The sequence below is a fragment of the Anoplopoma fimbria genome, chromosome 15 (assembly GCF_027596085.1).
Source record: "Anoplopoma fimbria isolate UVic2021 breed Golden Eagle Sablefish chromosome 15, Afim_UVic_2022, whole genome shotgun sequence".
Lineage (NCBI taxonomy): Eukaryota > Metazoa > Chordata > Actinopteri > Perciformes > Anoplopomatidae > Anoplopoma > Anoplopoma fimbria.
In genome coordinates, this window is record NC_072463.1 from 14,608,630 (window position 1) to 14,628,678 (window position 20,049).

Below are 20,049 nucleotides of genomic sequence, written 5' to 3' on the forward strand. Positions count from 1 at the left end.
AACTTTCTGTCCTAACAAGGAATGCCCATTTACACCTTCTGTCGGCAATGAAAAACACTCTCAGTCTCATTTAACCACAGATCCCTCGGTGACTAACGCCCCCAAGCACAACAAGACAAAAAAGATGATTTCCCTCAAATGGCATTCCGCACTTGGTATTGAAGTGTGTGCCATGTGGTTGACAGCCATTAAAGTTAAGTCACTTAAAATGCTAGCGAGATCAATTGATTGATCGATACTGAATTACATAGAAAAGAGGCACCCAAGGTATTGTTGCAGTGGCTTGATGCAGACCTATCTTATTTTGTCATTTAAGCCTTGAAATTCACGAAAAAAGCACAAGTGGGGCTAACAACTGACAATCATGTTGTTGTTTGTAAAGTTCTTATTCCTGTGGATAAATGGCTGAACATACATGATGGGACTATATTAGTGACCAGTGCAGTGCCGATTACTGGAAATGTTTGTTTAATGATACGTGTGAGTTCTTCTGTATAAGATTTCCCTTTATGCATTTTGTAATTAAAGTAATACAATACACAAAATAACATACATGCATATTGTCTTAAAGGGTATACTCTAAAAATATACTATATTTTGTTGATAACAGCACTGTTTTTCATGCATAGAGCTGCTATTTCACTCCAAACTTTCAACAATCTTACAAATCTTTTTTATTAAGTAGCCTCAAAAGACCAGAATGCAATCTAGCCATCTTTTTAAAAAGAATACGCCTGCCTCGGAACCTTTTTGTGATCTCGGCATACATGCACGAAGTGAATTGCTTGGAAAAGTACTCCCACTACTGTGCCTGCAAAGCAAATAACTAGCATATAAGCACTTGCTTTGTCATACCGATTTTTAAAACGAATCCAAATCAATTATTAAACTTATATTACTGTAACTATTAGAATTAGACATCACGTCACATTAGGATTGCAGGACCACTTCTGTATGCGGCGAGCAAACACGAAGGGGCTCAATTGAAAAGTTGTCTTTCTCGCACACTGCAGTGGCAAAGATCCCAAAAACACCCAGCTGCACTGTTTCATCACTGTTCTACACCTTTGCAGCACAAAAAAGTGCACATTTTCCTTTGGGAAGAAAATGAATGTGACCCTGGTGGAGCAGATAGCAGTGGGCGAGCCCCGAACACGACGTTACTCGTCAGGCCACACACAGCTCACTCTGTCAGCTCCGGGAGGAGTGGCAGGTCCTCGCCGGAGATAATTAAGGCATTAATCAGTTGTCAGACCCCTCAACGACATCCATCCATCACACAGACCCTTAAGCCCCCCTGCTGAATGTTAATAAGTTGAGGGATGCAACCGGAAGGCGGATAAACTCCTTTTTTTTTGTTGCAACGCTGCATAGCAACATTGGTTTATTTGGCAGCATCCCGTCTGGCAGCAGCTGAAAGACAGTGGACTCACATGGGCCGCTCGGGCAGATGCACTGTAGCACTGGCCAGGATTTCAAAAGAATACATAGCATGCTGTCCTGCAGCTGCTACTCATGTAAAACATCAGGTTCTTTGCTTTCATCATGTGTTTTACATCCGATTCTCTAAATTAAGCAGAAGCATCTAACAAAGGGAGAAAAGTTTTTCAAAGATGCACTTAAGTTCTGCATTTGTAATAAGTCAGTGCCGCTCTGGAGGGACGACTTGCACAAATGCAACTCAGGAGGAATTTCTTACACTAACACTTTAATGGAGGTCGGGACGAGCAGCTGGAGAACACAGGGAACCACAGCCGGGACAGATCAGAGTCTGGACTACACAGCGAGCGCTGTGCTTAAACAGCACGCTGGTGGTGCTCAGATGTCAGTGCCTCGAATTCGACACGTTTCGACTGCCCATTTAGTCCTGGCTAATTCAATGAGCCATGACTGAGTAAAAGTCAAAAAGGTGCTCTCGCAAGTTGAGTTTGATAATGGTAGGCCCAGGATATTTTAAATAATGAATGTGCTGAATTTTTTTCCCTCGACTCAGAAAGACAGATGGAGAGCACTTAACGACTTTCTGCACTTTAAGTGAAATTTCACTGCACATTACGCTAATGGAGTTGTGCTTTCTCTCTCGCTCGCTTGCTCTCTCTCTTTCCCCACCACCACATAGATGTTTGCAGTTGAATGTAATTATGCTCATTTATATCCGTCGTGGCCAACAAACCAGCGGCGGTGGTGCAGTTTAACCGTTTGCATTACAACAATTAGCGCACTCCCAAACAAGTGCAACCACCTCTGCAGTCGTCGTTTTTTCCTCCTCTCACACTCTGGTCCCGTGGACGAGGCCGAGTGCCACTTGAGAATCCCAAAATCAGGCAACAGCTAGTGTCTAATCAATTTAAATGAGCACCTTAGGTGAGGCCATTCTCAGGGGTTAAGGTATCAGGATGAAGAGCGTTAAAAGTAATGCAGTCACAGAGTTGACGGAGCAGGTTGTGGACCAACAGGTTGCAGAGGAGGATGAGAGAGTTTCAGGCAGCGGAGAAGAGGAAGAGGTTGCAGATGTTGAAGAGATCGCAGAGATTGTGGAGGATTTAGATAATGAAGAGGAAGAAGAGGAGGAGGTTGCAGAGGGTTAAGAGGCTGAGCAGAGAGTCGCAAGAGGCTGTAGTACCTGAAGTGGTTTTATATGTAGAATGAAGAGGTTTAAGCAGTAGGAGCACATAAAAGGACTGGCTTGTATGTCCCCCCCCCTCCCCTGTTAAGGTCGATATGTGATTCTTTTGACACTTCTCAGATTGCTGCTATAATCGCAAAGTGCAAAACACAAGGATTAAACCCAGGAAAATGAAGCAGGTGCTTGAAGCGAGCCAGTCGCTTGGTTTTTACTTAAACTGTCTCACACTGGCCAAACAATCTGCAGCAATGCATCCACAAGTCCATCAATGCTGGCAAACAGAAACACCGTGCTTGTTGCTCTGTGGATCCAGTCCAAAAAATGGAATATGGAGCAAAAGACTGCAATCTGAAAGCACCTGATCCATCGGGAAAAGAAAACAGAATAAAGCTCCCACTTAGGTTTATTCAGGAAAATTTTACTCTGGCAACGCTTTACATACCATGCTTTTTGAATATCTATCCCGATGGTTATAATTACCTGGCTTACAAAAAAAAGGGGAAACATATCTGGTCTGTATGCTTTCCCAGTGTTTTAAATTGGCTTCACTGTGTACCTGATGTCTTCGTTAAAACCTGAATGTAGTGTGACAAGTTTAAACTGTAGATAAAAGCCGAAGAAGAGCAGAGCCACACTCCCTGTGAGGCCGCTCTTATCACAGCCAGCCATCAGCCATCGGTCATCATAGACGTGACACACAAAGGCCATTCTCACATGGCCAGTTGAACCTCTAATCACACGCGCACAGTGAGTAGAATAACTCCAGGCGGCTGTAAGAATGAGACCCACGTGGTGGACCGTGCTTGAACGTCACTGCAGCAGACTGGACCACTCAGAGACCAAAGATCTCTGTTGGTATGTGGCTGTCTGTGACAATGTATGTTTTTCCCACTTGGGACATCTTCACTCAAAGCAGAAGTGTTTGTTCCCTTTCCTGACGAGAGTTAGATGAGAAAATCAATAGGAAGCTAAAGTCTGCATCTGATTAGCATAAAGACTGGAAACGGGGAAAGAGCTAGTCCGTCACAATGTCCAAAAATCTGTAGCTCACCAATGAACGCCTTATATCTCTCCTGTTTATCCACTCAAAAAACAAAGTATAGAAATGACACGCTGGGGTTTTAATGGGGATTATTTGCTTTTGGCTTTTATGGCTTAAACAACCAAGGTGATTAGAGGTGGTTATTTTTAGGCTTTACTGTAGTTTATTACATTTATTTGTCAAGGACCATGTACAAAACACATTAACCTAATATAAGCAGAAGAGATGTTTTGTACCAGATTTAGCTACTAGATCATTTCAGTCTCTGTGCTAAGCTAAGCTAACCAGCTGCTGGCTGTAGCATCATAATTAGCTTTAGCTAAGCTTAGATATGCAACCGATATTGATCTTCTCATCTAACTCTCAGCAGAAAAGGCAAATAAAAAACATTTCCCAAAATAAACTATCCGTTGGTTTAAAGGAACATTTTGGTCATTTGCCACTTGTGGTCTCTTTTCTGGTTGGTTCTGGCCATCATTTCTATCAGTTGTGATAACATTGTACCAACCAAAGTCATTTCTGAAATCAGGAAACACAGCAGCAATGCTATAAGGAAGTGCGATGGGGCAAGACGCGAACGGTCAAACAATCAACTATCTAAGCCACATTATTTAGAGGTAAAACTGAATGTGAACGCACCAGGTTAACTTTCCAGGATTAAAACATGCAATTTGGGTTATGATTTGACGGTTTGACATTGTTTTTAATCCCAAAAAACATTTGTCTAAACCGTCATTGTGTTTCAAAACTCAACAGTTGACTGCTTGTGTTTCTTGCCCCATCTGACTTCTTGATAGTGATGCTGACACAATCCAAGATCTCAGACATCAACTTGATTAAGTAAGATGTTATTATTAGACATAAAGACAACTCGGATATGAAAAACTATAAAAATAATACCAAAGTTAGTAAACTTCCATTGCATCTACTATAGCAGCATATGTGGAAGATAAATGGTATATATTCCATTGTCTTTTGTGGTCACTAAATTATGAATGATCTATGTAAAACATATAAATTGTAATACAATAATAAAAACATTTTAAACATAAATAGGTCAAGCCTTAGTTTCCTTGTCTGATAACTCCTACAAATCCCACACACAAGTCACTCATATGAATGATACAATGGAAATGAGCAAAGTAAATGAAAACGCATGAAAAAAAGTTATGAAAAGCTCAAACTTAAATGTGTGCAAACTTTATGTAAAACATTGTGTGCTGTGTCTTATTTCTTGGGCTGACCTGAGTGTGATGGTTGATGTCTGCTATTACAGTAATGCCCAAAATATGAACCAGTCTATTGACATGTCAGGAAGAAATGAGCTGAAAATTATACACTTTGAACAAAGAAACAACATCAAAACATATTTGTGCAGTAGCCATCAAGCTTAAACTCTATCTAGTGTTAGAGGGTTATGGTCCTTACAAGCACATCGCTGTTTGTCTTGAAGACAAGCCTGGGCGTGTCCTGAGTAAAGCTGTGCTGGGGTAATTTCCCACCGAGGCCATCGTCGTCTCTCGCCTGGGGGGGAGAAATAATGGCTTCTTTTTACGAATGGACAAAATAAACAGGTGAACAGAGGCAACAAGGAAACTCAGAAAATGGAAAACAACACTGAAGAAGATGAACAGAAATGGTGACTGTAAAATGGGTGAACAATAATTGGTTTGTGTTCAAACCAATCAACAGGATTCTCAAACAAAACTGTGTGTGTGTGTGTGTGTGTGTGTGTGTGTGTGTGTGTGTGTGTGTGTGTGTGTGTGTGTGTGTGTGTGTGTGTGTGTGTGTGCGTGTGCGTGCATGCATGCAGGTGCATGGTTGAGGATTCTGCAAGGCATTTAGTTTAGACATTCAAAGTGCTGCCTGCTACAACAGAAGGGTGTGTTCATTCAAACTCCCATTTATTTCAGACAAAAATGGAAAATTTAAACACATTTAAAATATAACAATTTTTACACTACACTAACATGAATAAATTAAAATATATAGAGGTCTCTTTTAATCCAGATATTTGCAGCGGCACTACCATGGTGAAGTGTAATGTCAAAGAGTGAGTAACTCTTCAGTCATGGTTGTGTACATGTCTTGTCCACACAGTCAAATAAGACCTCTGCTCAGGTTGAAAACTAGGTAAACTTTTTGCTAAGAAACTACGTCATATCACCCAACTCCACTTGTCATTCTTGTTGGCAGGAAAAAAAAATGTTGGCATTGTACGTTTCTGCAAAACACTCATACGTTACCTTCTCTTCCCTCCACCCCCTCTCCAAAACACGTACACAGCATCAGTCCTCGTCTCTGTAATTATCTCAGTCCTCAGTTCAAAAGCCAAAATGTATTGAAAAAAATAAATAGACGATTGATAGATCATTGCCAGAATTCGCAAAGTGATTTACTCAAACTAAATAATCTGCTTCGATGCATATTTGTTTGCGTTTAGCCAATGCGAAAATGTCTTAAAACGTGCATTCTCTCTGCTGACCAACAGGGGGCGACTCCTCTGGTTGCAAAAAGAAGTCTGATTGTATGGATGTCTATGAGAAAATGACCCTACTTCAGTACAACATGATGGTCATTTAGTAAATGATGGTCCCATTTAGAGTTAAATAGACCATTAAGCGGAGTATGCTTTAGGGCGGGGCTACCTTATGATCTACAACACTCCTCCACATTCCAAATATGTTAATTTACGTTCATTGGCCAAAAAAACAACAACATGGTGACGGCCGTAATCCAAGATTGCAACGGCAAAAATCGCCAAACTGGAGGCTTCAAACGGCAGTCCACAAACCAATGGGTAACGTCACGATGGCTACATCAACTTCCTATTTACAGTCTATGGCGTGTAACAAACAACATTTTCACAGCGGTGAAAAAACAATTAACTCTCCAGGTGGCACCAGCATAACGGGGGGCTGTTAGCAGCAATCTAACAGCACCATAAATTACATTCATGTAACCACCAACAAGCTTCATTGATTTTTTTGTGGCATTTTTGCCTTTATTGGACAGATGTAGTGGCAGCGGGGAGGGATACTGGAAACAGGGATACTGGAAACAGGTAGAAAGAGGGAGAGAGGGAAAATCTCTCCAAATCCATGCAACAAAGGTCCCACGGTTGATGCCACGCTGTGGAATCAACAGCTGCTCAAGATGAGCCTCCTGAATTTGCATCAAAATGCTGTCAAACCTTTCATTTTCAATTGCCAACGCAGCCTTGATAATTCAAGACAAGGAAAGAGTAAAAAATAAAAATATGCCCCTGACTCCGCTTGATGCCGATTTGCACGTGGACTAACATTAAGCAATAAGCTCTGTGTTTGCCGTACAATGATAAGTAATTTGCGGTTAAATTTTTACAAATTTTTACAAATTCAAAAAATGTCAGATTCACACAGGATTAAGATCAAAGACGACCAGCGCAATTATTTTTAATGACTTTCTTTCATGGAGTTAATGAAGCATTAGATTATTTCGACAACCTGATATTTTTTGTTAGAATTTTAAACATTATAACAAAAGGTTAGCATCACGTTTTACTCACTAATCAAATGGTTAAAGTCACAGGTAAGTCGCTGTGTATTAAGTTGGTATACAACATCACGCTATTGGTCTAGGCTGTCTCGTTTAATATCAGATAATGACTGACTCAGTTCGATATGCAGCTGGTTGGCTTAGAGATAAATCTAACATTGCTGTCAAACACGAAATGCTATTGTTGACTGCTAGCATTAGCTAATGCTATTTAGTGGAACAGGGTGAATCCCTGCGCTAAGTGAACCTTGCCAAAAAACTGTGCAGAATTTAACAGTAACTTAATGTATTCTTGTAGAAATAACAATTTTATTAGGTAAACAAATAATATGTTTAATCGCTAAAACAGTTGCTGGTATGGGTTTAATTTCCAATTTGTAATATTACAATTCAAAACTCCTTTAAACATTTATACCATCTGTAAATGAGTAACCTTCTCCCACACTATGTAAGTCATTCATTATGAGCAGTGAGAAATCTAAGGGACTCAAAGCTGTTTTGCAAGGTTTTTTCTAAAATAATTTACACAGAAGTTATCAGAGAAGCTTTGTCTGGCCCATTTCCAAATGGTTTTATTGTATTTCATTAAATGAGATGCATTTTTAAATAAATTAGTGTGATATAATTGGTTAATATTTTACAGCCACAGGGCAACTGAGCAACCGTTATCAGAAATGGAGATTTTTACCTACGTGTTCCATGTGACGTTTGCAGCCCCTAAACAGACATTTCACACCGAGGCCTATTGCACTGGTGCAGAGGTGAGCTACTGGCCCGAGCATCCATGTTCCCTTTAAATCGTTCGCTGAAACCTTTGATTTGTCACAGATAATTTGGCCCCCGGCTCGTCCCATCTCCCGATGACACCAAAGGGCAATTCTGTTGTATATTCTACTTTTTTTTTACTCCGAAGACTGATTGAGTTTTGCCTCTGCTTCCATCTGCTTCCCTCACCTCCAGTTATGGGTTTCCCATTCCAAGCATGACATAAATCAAATACTGCACTGCCTTATGCGCTGTCCTTTGTAGGCTACTGGAAAAAACACACAGTGTAGGAATCTGAGAAAAACATTGTTCATCAACAATGTAACAGGGGTGATTTTGAAAAAGTAGTAGTAGGCTTCCCCATTTCAGCTATGTTCTTTCCCCCCCTCACACACAAATATACACACATACACACCAAGTCTCCTCAGACGCAGCGCACGGACACGCTAGAAGACAGGTGAACTCCCGTGAACACACACTAAATCTGGGCAGGCATTTGAGGACACACACAAAGATGTGCCATTGTGCTATTATTCCGTCTCCAGTTTGTGCTCTGACCCCCTGGCCCCGCGCCAGTTCATTTGCATATTGCACTAATGAGGTGTTGGCACTGTGAACGAGGCGTGAAGCGCACACAGGGAGCCACACGCAGATGAAGGAGAGGGGATGAAGACAGACAGACAGACAGACAGACAGACAGACAGACAGACAGACAGAGAGACAGACAGACAGACAGACAGACAGACAGACAGACAGACAGACAGACAGACAGATAGATAGATAGACAGACAGACAGACAGACAGACAGACAGACAGACAGACAGACAGACAGACAGACAGATAGATAGATAGATAGATAGATAGATAGATAGATAGATAGATAGATAGATAGATAGATAGACAGATAGACGGATAGATAGATAGATAGATAGATAGATAGATAGATAGATAGATAGATAGATAGACAGACAGACAGACAGACAGACAGACAGACAGACAGACAGACAGACAGACAGACAGACAGACAAACAGTTCCAGTTGTTTATTCTTTATAGAGGTGTTTATTTTTCCCCTCCATCATGCAGCTGCTGCCCCAGACGTAGTTCCCTATGCGAATGACGGAGCAGCACATCGACTAGCTTAGCTCCCCCTTTGGCGACTCCACCATCCTGAGGGAGACGTCACACCAGCTGCCACCTCGCTAGCCTCCATCTGGGCACGGATACATGTCCAGGTGTGTGTCTGCGTGTGCGCCCTGTCACCTGCCAAGAGCGCCGCGTTTTTCCCAAAGAAAGACGCTCGCAGGCAGGCTTTTCAAAATCCAAAAGACAAACACAGCCGAGTGCAGCCGAGCTCATCCCAAATCCCTAAAACCAAGGTGCAGTCCTGGCACTGCAGTACGCGTGTGACAGGCGGGACAAAAACACGCTCTTGCTCCGCTTTTAATGTTTCAACAAATTCTATTCAGTTCGAGTTGCACCTGGGAGAATGTTTAGGCCATGATCTTTGCAGTTGGATTTGCAATGATCAAAATCTGGGTTCTTCAAGGGTTGTCTGATACTGGTACTTTATGGCCCTATAATAAGTACAACTATAACTGTTTAAAGAACTGGAGAGTCGGATCAAGGTAAGCATTCTTAAAAACTAATTATGTAGCTTGTTTGGAGCTTTTCCTTTCTTTCTTTACAGCAACATATAGATGTATATAGAAATATTGCTGTGGCTATTATCTCTTTTTTCTCCTTTATTGCAGGGAGGCCAATTTCCCTGTATTAAACGCCTTTAGCAAATGTTATTCTTAAAACATGTGGAGTATAATCTTCTTGGCATATTGATTGTGTATTTTTTAATTGTAGTTTTGAGTATTTCCTTACTCAAGGTCTTCATCCCAACGCACCTGAAATGTGCAATATGAGGCGCGGCTGTGAATTCCAAAACAGGAACTTGCAGAAAAGAACTACTACAAGTTCATGTGCGTGGCTCCACTTTAACAATCTCAACGCCTTGTTAGCCGAGGTTACTTTTTTTAAAAAATCTTTATTTAAGCTGAATGGCTGGCAGCTATGAGATAATCACCTTCCTCTATGTGCCCTGAAGCTGTGTCAGGCAGGCCTCAAGGCCTCCAAGCCTGAGCTGCAATATGCAGACACATTTCATCACATGCAAACAATTCTCCACAAGCACATTCATACATATACAAGACACACACACACACACACACACACACACACACACACACACACACACACACACACTCACACACACACTCACACTCCCTCCTTCTCTCTAATTCATTTGGCGTGCGTGCCCTCCTCGGCAGCCGATGGAGATGCAAAGTAAATTGTGTGAGGAGGAAGTGTGTGTGTGTGTGTGTGTGTGTGTGTGTGTGTGTGTGTGTGTGTGTGTGTGTGTGTGTGTGTGTGTGTGTGTGTGTGTGTGTGTGTGTGTGTGTGTGTGTGTGTGTGTGTGTGTGCGTTTGAGGTGATGTGACATTTCTGGGCTGACATGAAGCGGCACTCTGCCCCCTCGCGCCTGGAGGGAGCTCCCGGGGAAAAATACTGATGGAGGTCTGAGGGTCCCCGGGGAGGAATTTCATGGTGTGAACAAAAAGCCCTGCGCTGCGGCAGAAACGACCTGTAAAACACAAGCTGGAGTCTACTCGCTGCCTGCTCTAATGCTCTTTTGAATATTGTGGAAACGGAAGACACGGTTCATATGTTTATTTGCATCAAGTATAAAGATATTTAGATAAGTATACCCTTTAAATGAAATGAGAATATGATCCTTACATATTATATTTTAGGAGGAAATGGGATTTTTAAAAAAAACTACAGATGACACATGATAAGCCACAGTACATAATTTTGATCCAGTCCTCCCTCCAGCTGCTTTCAAAAACCACAACATACCGTCCTACAATCAACCAGTAAGCATTATTTTCCCCGGGGAAATTTAAGCCAACCCCCAAAAACAAACTCCTGAACACAAACCAAACTGCAGAGAAAAGCAGATCTTTGGAGCTATTGCAACAGCAACAGGCAACATTTCATCACAACCAATGTCACAGTAACAGACTCCTGCATGCAGCATTTTTCATAAAAAAACAACCCTAAATGACACACGAAAGAATGACTGACTCAAAAGCATCCCCTCTAATCCCCTCCATGCTTCACACTTGCAGAGGGTAATTCATCACTGCTAATTGCCTTAACTTAATCTTGGCACTGTGTCCAATGAGCAAGCATGTTTATCGGTGTACTTGTGGGAGTGAGATAGCGGGACAAACCGTACATCTGCGTGTGAGAGTGTGACAGTTCTTACAGCTTCTACCTGCGGCTGAACTTTACGCCTCTAATCCCAGAAACTGTCCATTATCGTGGCTGCTGTCTGTGTAGATTCTCAGCCAACTTTCCCTTCAGTCGATATCTCGCCACTACTCAAACTGGCTTCTGCGGGGCACACCGTGCATACCAGCTAAAATGCACACGCCCCATGTTGCAGCCAAACAACAAAAAGGAGCCAAGTGTCTGGATCAATGGTGGACAGTTACAACAAAAAAAAGTATGTGCAGGCAGGAGCGAGGTGACAGACAGAATAATTGAGTGGTGCGAGTGGCGAGGAAGCAGCACCCTCCATACAAACTAATCCCGAGGCTTAAGGCGTACAGTAAACAGGCGCATAAGTGATTAGCCGCAGTTAAACTATCAATCACCTTTCGCCACACACAAACGCACGCCACATAATATATAGAGAGTTATGCAGGGATGTGAGAAAGTAGCAGCCATGGTCACCCTAGGAGGGGATTGGGTTTCATGGAACGAGGCAGCTGAAGATATTTCATGCAACATAATGCCAGAGCCGTTTGCCCGCCCCCTTCCACCTCCTCCCCCACGTCCCCCTATCCAACGCACACGCAGACATGAGATACTTCTTTTTCAGCCATGACGATATTTTGCAGTTGGGAGAAAAAAAAGAAAGAGAGCCTGCAGGCCGTGTTGTTGTGGCCAACCTTGTGGGTGCATGAGAAAAGAAACATGTGGGTATCGCTTACACAAATGGCCCCAGCACGAATGTGCCAGAGCCAGACAAAATATAGAATCTGAGCCGCCGTGGCAGAGCAGGCCCTTCCTGTGTTTGTGATGCTGGTAAGCCGATGGACGAGAGAAACATGGCTGAATGGCTTCTAACTGGAATGTTTGTATGTGTATCATAGACATTTTATAAAAGTGTTTGATGTCTTCTAAATAAGCCACTGTATGTGTACATTTGTGTTCTGCTGAGCAATAATTTGAATCAACTTGGCCATCTCAACAGAACTGAATAAACCTAGGTCCTGTCCGTTATTCCATACTAACATACTATTTAGTACGATTCAACAGTATGTGAGAATGTCCAACACCTCATGAAACCAATAGTACACAATGTAAGTGTATCCTTTCACTTTGCTAGCCGTAATATATATATTTTAAATGAGTTCATACACTATTATTTTCAAAAAACATAATTTGGTCACATGAGGTTGGCACAGGTTACCATGGTTACGCATCTCCAGCCGGCATAGAGGCTCTCAGGAAGTGACGCGGTAATTACAGCTCAGTGCGTCCGAAAAGATTCATGGTACTGTTTCACACAGAAGGAGGTTGATTGATAGTACACATGTTGAGTGTGTAGTGCGTAGCATGCAATTTCGGACGCAGCGCAAGTTTAATTCTGTGTGGTTTTACAGAAAATGTATGGATATAATGTATATATTGATATATATAATGATAGCATCTTAGCTGGAACACCATAGTAACAAGCTGGCAAGTCTTAGATATTTAGTAGAAGGTTAGGTTCGCATTATAAGCAGCTAGTAAGTAGGTAGTTGTATTCTATCAACAGTAAGATTGGTTTGTTTGCTGAAAAATGTGAAACATAGTTTAAATCAAAGGGAGAATGCCTCTATACAGTATTTCTCCAGCGCTAAAGATAACAGTTAACTACATCATCTAATTTTAGAAATCATAGAATCTTGTTGAGCCTTGACATTTTCTATAGTTTAATGTGTCATAAACCAGGATAGACTAACCCCTCCACAAAAACAGAAGGTGTGACAAAAAACTGAAAATAGTTCTGAAATTTTGATAAACTGTACAGCTCAGAATTGTAGCCAATTTCAAAGGAAAATTCATCATTTCAATTTTTTGTCTCATAATTGTGACTCAGTATTTATGAGATAATATGTCTAAATTAAGCAGAAAATCCATAATTAAACTAGGATGTTGGATTTTCTTTCACAAAAATGGGTATTTATACTAAAGATCTTATTTGTTTACAGTTATTAATCTAATGTCTCACATTCAATTATGATGTATTGACTGGAATTTTGGCAGGATTTGTTTTTTTTTTTACATGCATGTGTTACTGAATAAAAATGTTTAACAACGTGGCTAACATTTGTGGAGCACTTAATCAAATATAATTGCATCAAGCACAGTTACTGCAATGAAAAAGTGTGATACTGATTGCTAAGCTGAACAATATGATAATTAATCAGTATAAATATGTGTATAATGAAGGTATTTTCCAATTTCATAGTAAATGTTATGTTGGAACACCAGCAAAAACATATGAGGACTGGCATGCTGTGTGTCAGCGCTCATAAGGGGAACGATTTTCTCTACGACTGATATTATTCTGTCACTCTGAAATTTAGACTTTTCTCGCCGTACCAGGCTTTGAAAGTCTGAGGCGGATAAAGGGAAGAGCGCAAAGACCTGGAAAGGGTATTGCTGATTCTTTGTATTTTTTTGTCATATACTTTTCTCATCACTCCTCCTTGTACCTTAAAGGCCATCAAAATATATTTCAGCTCCACTATCCACATAAATGTCAGTATTAAAGTCAGAACATAACGCAGCTAGTTAATCAGGCTTTAAACTGATCTAAACTACAAAAGCATTATGCAGGATATACTTTTGGAAAATGCATCTTTTAAATGCCTTTGTACATAAACTTGACGTGAGTTTAACTATAGACTGATGGATTCATAGCATTGAGCTTCCTTCACATCAACTTCACATTTACTGTCAGGTTAACAGCCTCCCTAATAGATCTGTGATTGACATGGAGCTGCCTTGTCAACTTTGTTGCATGTCAAATGGCATACACTCTCATCTACTTTTTTTCTGACCTCCTCTGAAGCTCAGAGAACAAAATAAAAGCAGTTCAAACGCTGCGTTTTGATCCGTTACGAAGCTCTGCAGCTCTTGCAACTGTCACAAACTGTTCTCCCACGAGGTTTCGATACGTCAAACTCTTCTTGTCATCGCCAGGACAAGACATATCATTTGTCATCACTTCAACATTTAGTACAATGAAATAAAAATAAAAAAACTACAAACTTTTTCTATAAACGTAAATGAGCTAAAATGTCAAGGTAAAATAAATGAAAAACACATAGTATGAGCAACAGTACAGTAGACGCAAGGCTCAGCTTGATTCTCATGCTTTGGGAAAAAAGTGTCAGAAAATAAAATAAACTGGATATCACTAACTGAAATGAACAGACAATACTCTTAGTGCACCCCTACTTTATTCCTGCTCCAGTGCAGTGCTTGAAAAGTGATTATGTTTAGATGAATAACTGACTTCAGGACAGACAAGCAGGAGAGTAAAACACGTCATACTCACAGCGTAATTCCTTATATATCCCAGCTTTGGTACAAGAGAGAAAGGAGATTGTTTAACTACAGTCATCGGGGTGGGGGGGAAATGAGAACACAATGAAAACTTTGATATTTGCTGTCTTGAGTCTTATGCACCACGGTGACCAAGACAGTTTGGACTTGACTGCCTTGAAGGTGTTTTTGTAGTAAAATCCATGATTTACTCTCAGTGGGTTCTGGGTGAATGTGTAATGCAATTTGTACTCAAGCAAAACCTTAAAATGTATTTTTTTTTTTTTAAGATGTGAATTAATGTGTTAAAGCAGTTAAAGACACTACTCACAGTATTAAGACTGTCAACATGAAAACTTAATTTAGCTCCATCGGAAGCAGAGTATGGTGTGTGTTTATAAAGAGCTTACCAGATGATGTAACATATTCTGGCAACCATATTAGATGTTTTCTGCTCTTGCTCTAATTACAGAATTGAACTTCTGAACTCTGTAATCCCAAAAAAAGATATTGTTCATTTGTACTCGTTTTACGGTCAAAAGAATGAACACTGCAAAGAAAAATTAGCATTTTGTTTGTGTGTTAATAATGTTAGCATCCTAGCTAGTACGCTAGTAGTTCAGTCTTGGATATCTTGTGAGACCTTTATTAAGGATAAATGTTTGCTAAAGTTTTCATGATATGTAGCTACCACTTGTGTGTTAACATTAAGGTTGGTTGTTCTGCTAAACATTTTCAAAAACAGCCTTTTTTCTTCATGAAATTAACTGAGATTAACTCTCAAGCTACAGTTTATTCTAAGTATCAGTGCTAAAGATAAGAGTTTACTGTATACGCTCAATTAAAAAATGATATAAAATCATTGGGCCTTTGGTTTTTCAGCCTGGTGTTGTCTGCATTTTGTTGAAAGTAGTGTAATGTCTCATAAAGCCAGTGGGACAATTGTTTTCCCCTCCACAAAGAGATAACAGGAAATGAAGACGGTTTCAGACCCAAATTTTTTTAGCTACCTAACTTGCCTAAACTTTAAGAAGTAGTACGCCGTTATGGGAAATACGCCTATTTATCAACGGAAAAAAGTTACATCAAGTGACACCCTGCAAAACCACTAATTGTCAGTTTAACATTACTGTCTCTGTTGTGGCAAATGAGATACATTGTGTTGATTACCAGTCCTTATGCTAAGCTAAGCTATTGTGAAGTGTATTTCCCAAACTCTCAAACTATTACATTAAATGTTAGAACCTTTACAGCTAATGATAACTATGACAATAGCATCATGTCCAATTCATGCTATTCTCAACATTAACCACATGGTAACTATACATTTCACACAAGTATAAATCACGATATATACAATAATTTCATGCTTGTCAGTCTTATATTATCCCCCCGGGGACTCACTGATGATGATCACATGTGACATGTAATTGCCAGGAGATGTGTGATATACTGTCTCTGTAAAGCCTCTTAAAATATGTTATATTAACGTGTGCAGCTGATGAGAAGGAGGTCATTTTACCTTGTTTCTCTTGAAATAGGCCCTGCGGCAGGCGGCGAAGCACTTCTCACTGCAGAAGCTCTTCAGCTCACTCCCCATGCTCAGGGAATAGCGTTTGACGCCGACCTTCTGGCACCAAGCGCACATGATCTGCACGTTGGATGCATCTTCATCTGGAAAGAAACAAGCAGGGATGAAAGTGAGTTGGATGGAGCTCAGTGTTTACCGATCTATTGTTTTTAAAGATCATTTTCCATTTGCTGAGATGATCTGGCTGTTGTATCTGTAACTGAATATATTAAAGGCAAGGACCAAAAGGCATTAACTCCAGCTGACTCAGCCCAGCTGCAGAGACGGGTAAATCCGCTCAAGATCCAAGCCACAAAACCACTGTAGGATTTGTAATGAAGGCCTGCCATGGGTAAATGTAGCAGAACCGGATGAGTCGGGGACATGGGAAGACGCCTATTTGTGGCTGTGCTCTGTGGGTATATTAGAGACCCTGAAGTGGACACAAGGATGTACTTTGATTGTGCTGGAGATGACGGGTGTTCACAGAGTGGGCTAAGACCATCGGCGTGGTCTTCCTGCTCCTGTTCACCCTGTGTGAGTGCATTTACCACACCAGGGTCACAGAGAAAATAATTCTAATAGTTTGTGTTGTAACATAAATGTCATATATGTTAAAATATTTGGACCAATTTTCCCTGACTGACAAGTTACACAATTCTGATCTGAACTGACCTCATCTGAAGGAAACCCCATCCATCTTATATACCGCACAGTTATATTTATTAAACAGATTTTTCATGATCAGGGCACTTTGTGGGCAAAAAATAAATAAATAAGGAAAAAGAACCAGAAAGACGAAACATAGTGACAAAATAATGTTCACATCATAGAAGAGATTGGACATAAAATGGAGTTTACATGGAATAGAAATTGAGACAAACGAGACATTTAGAATTTATATATTTTTTTTAAGAAATCACAATATAAAAGTGGTACGTTTAAAAAAATGTATGTAAGAAAAAATGTAAAATAAAAGTATGAAATAAAAAAATACAGGTGTAGTCAAAATGATAAATAATAATTTTGCCAATAGCAGTTCTAACAGTAGATTGTGGGTGTTTATTCGTATGTGCCTTTGTTTTAGACGTGGCTGCGTTCACTTGTGTGTGGTCAGTGTGGGCAACAAATTATTTTAACACACCCTCGGTGACAGTGAAATGCCTCTTCTGTGGTAAACTGTGACTGCTGGCGAGTGGCTGCGGGCTTTTAGTGCCGTCGCTGTTGCAATAAGAGAGATCCTCCGAGATTCCCCTCAGTATCTCCCAATTATCACATTATGACTGCGCGGGTGTGAGGGCGACGAAACGCAGGCCCATTAGTCTTTCACCCCCGCTCACCTCCTTATCGCACGCTGGCCAGGCTTTTCACCTCTTGTTGAGCTTAATGGATCTGCGGGGCCATCAGATTTTAAGTAAAGACTAACTCACAATTAAGGGGATAACTCCCTGAGGCCCTAAAGATAGAACAGTGGACCAAGCATGCATATTTTATGTCTTTCCTCTCCTCTGCTGCTCTATCTCATTCCTATAGTCTCCCTGCCTTTTTGTGTCTATCTGGATTGCTGCCCGCTGCGGTGATAACTGGAAAAAAAAACAAGACATAGTTTCATTCTGGGCTGACTGGGTGGGTGGATCAGGGTTTGTGCATTGCTTGGAATAATGTTTGTGCCACGGCGTAATGAACAGGATCGAAGGCCAACACGAAATCACAACATCTTTCGCAATATCGCAACAGTTTCACACAACGAGACATCTTGAGGTGGAGTTGTTGTTGTTTTTTCCTGCCTTCCCACGTCCTGGCATCTCGTAGACTCACATCTGCATCGGGGGGAGGGGGGAGGGTAATTATGCAGCCTCCATACTAAATGCCACCATCATCCCACCGTACCTGCACCTCAAAAGGTCCTTTGTCGGATTCTGCGGGGCACATGAATAATTCAGCATATGTGTGGGGGTGGGGGAGGCGAGTTGAAGGGGGTGTCGGCCGGGTGGCGGGTTGATGCTGGGCTTTAAGTGGGACCACACCATCTGTTTCCCCGCCTAGGCAGGGCCAGCGGGGACTCCTCTTGGACGATGCCAAGGCGGTTTCGCTCCCTCCGCCGGGGCGTACCAACCTCCTGTGCCACAGCAGACGCAGGGGATAATGAAGCCCTCTGTCTGGCCGAGGAACGCGGACGTTTCCTCAGAGAGTTGACGGGGTTATATTGACACTCAGGCAGGTGGAGGAGAACAAGGTGTACAGCAGGTATGGCTAGCTCATTAGTGGCCTGTCCCTGCCTGGTTCGGAGGCTTTTTTTCGTGGCCATTGCAAAGACAGAAAAGTTTTCACGATGCATAAACATTCAGTTTTCCTGCTTTAAGTGCCGAAGAATCAGCAAGTATGTTTGTCCTTTCGGAACGATGTAATCTGTCTGGAGAACAGCTGTGGACGGGATCCCTGCCAGTTCTTCTAGTTAGGTGTTTTGACTGGAAAAACACTGTTTGTGTGTGTGCTTTGTGGTTGGCAGTTTGGGTGAATACATCAACAATCTGCCATGGGCTGAAAATGACCTTGATCCTTTTGGAAAGGTAAAATGTAGCCTTGTTCAAAACACACACATTAGTAAGCATAACATGGTTGAAACTGTATGTACCAGCTCTGGAGGTGGACTGGTTTGGCCATTTTAATAGATTTTGTTAGTGTTTTTTTTTTTGCTGGTAGTCATCATGTTTAAGTGTTTTCCTGACAAACAAGGATTGTACACGCCTAAACTACTTTTAATTAATCTCCTGTATGTGTCTTTCCAAAAATGGTGTCAGTGCCTCCTACCTGCAGGGGACTTGATCAATGGCGGGGGGATCATGGGGACTATGATGGGCAGGTTGCCATGTTCCTTGGTGCCGGGCATAGAGGTGGACGCTGTGGTGGAGGACTCTGTGACTCCGTTCCTGGAGGCTGGCAGAGACTGGGAGCTGTTGGCTCGATCCGGAGAGCCTTCGCCGCTCTCCGTTGAAGTTTGGATTTTTGGCAACAAGTTTTCTAGACAAGGGAAATTGAGCAAAACAAAGCGTTACTGAACAACTGATGAGATGCTGTTGCACTCGCTGCAAATCCTGCCATAATTTAATAGCCTAGTATGCCTGAAATCTGACACCAAGGGTCACTTTCTACCATACTAGAGGCACAAGTTATGAAGCATGCTTGTTTGGCAAGTTTATGTTTAAAGCTCCAAAATAAACTTCAATGAAAGTTACAGCAGCACTTATCAATTGACTATATGTAATGTGAAAGTGGTCACTCTTAGAGATAAACCCACAGAAAGTTTCATCTAACATTGCAGTGTGGAGCGTGTTAGCATCCTTAAGCTCATTGTCTTGGTTTTCAAGCCAACAACTTTATTATTTTGGTTCGGACCGCTCTCATGAGCCCCGTTCTCGCTTTAACAAGCAGCTGTTTGGAGAAAAAAAAAAACTGACAGTATCCCACCTCTCCAGCACCACATGACTGACAAAGTTTCTTTAAAGTTCAGAAAACCTTCTTTGTTAAAATGTTTCAGTTTGAACACTCAAAAAAGTCAGCCAATTTGCATCATCAGAGTGGATCTGGCTTCACATAAGATTGACCGTAGTAGCATAAGCAAACAGTCCATCTGTCAACACATTTTCATTCAAATGTTGCTGAAATCTGACGTATGAGACGTCTTTTGTGCTTAAAACCAGCAGGGAAAGAAACAAAAAAACCTAGACTGTAAAAAACATTACAAAAAACTGTAAAACTTTGGCAGAACAAAAGAGTATTCATGTATGACCCCATTACTTATAGTAAGAAGCTGTTTAATTTAAGCTTGAAGGGCCTTTATCACAATAGC

General features: G+C 41.2%; 1 protein-coding gene across 1 annotated transcript in view; it reads right to left on the reverse strand.

Moving 5' to 3' along the window:
- Positions 1-20,049, reverse strand: part of sobpa (sine oculis binding protein homolog (Drosophila) a) — a 34,295-nt gene that overhangs the window by 3,915 nt on the left and 10,331 nt on the right. The window contains exons 3-5 of the mRNA XM_054614470.1: positions 19,011-19,220; positions 16,152-16,303; positions 5,097-5,192 (exon numbers count right to left, since the gene is read on the reverse strand). Coding sequence (XP_054470445.1) covers positions 5,097-5,192; positions 16,152-16,303; positions 19,011-19,220 — 458 coding nt within the window. The remainder of the gene's footprint in view (positions 1-5,096; positions 5,193-16,151; positions 16,304-19,010; positions 19,221-20,049) is intronic.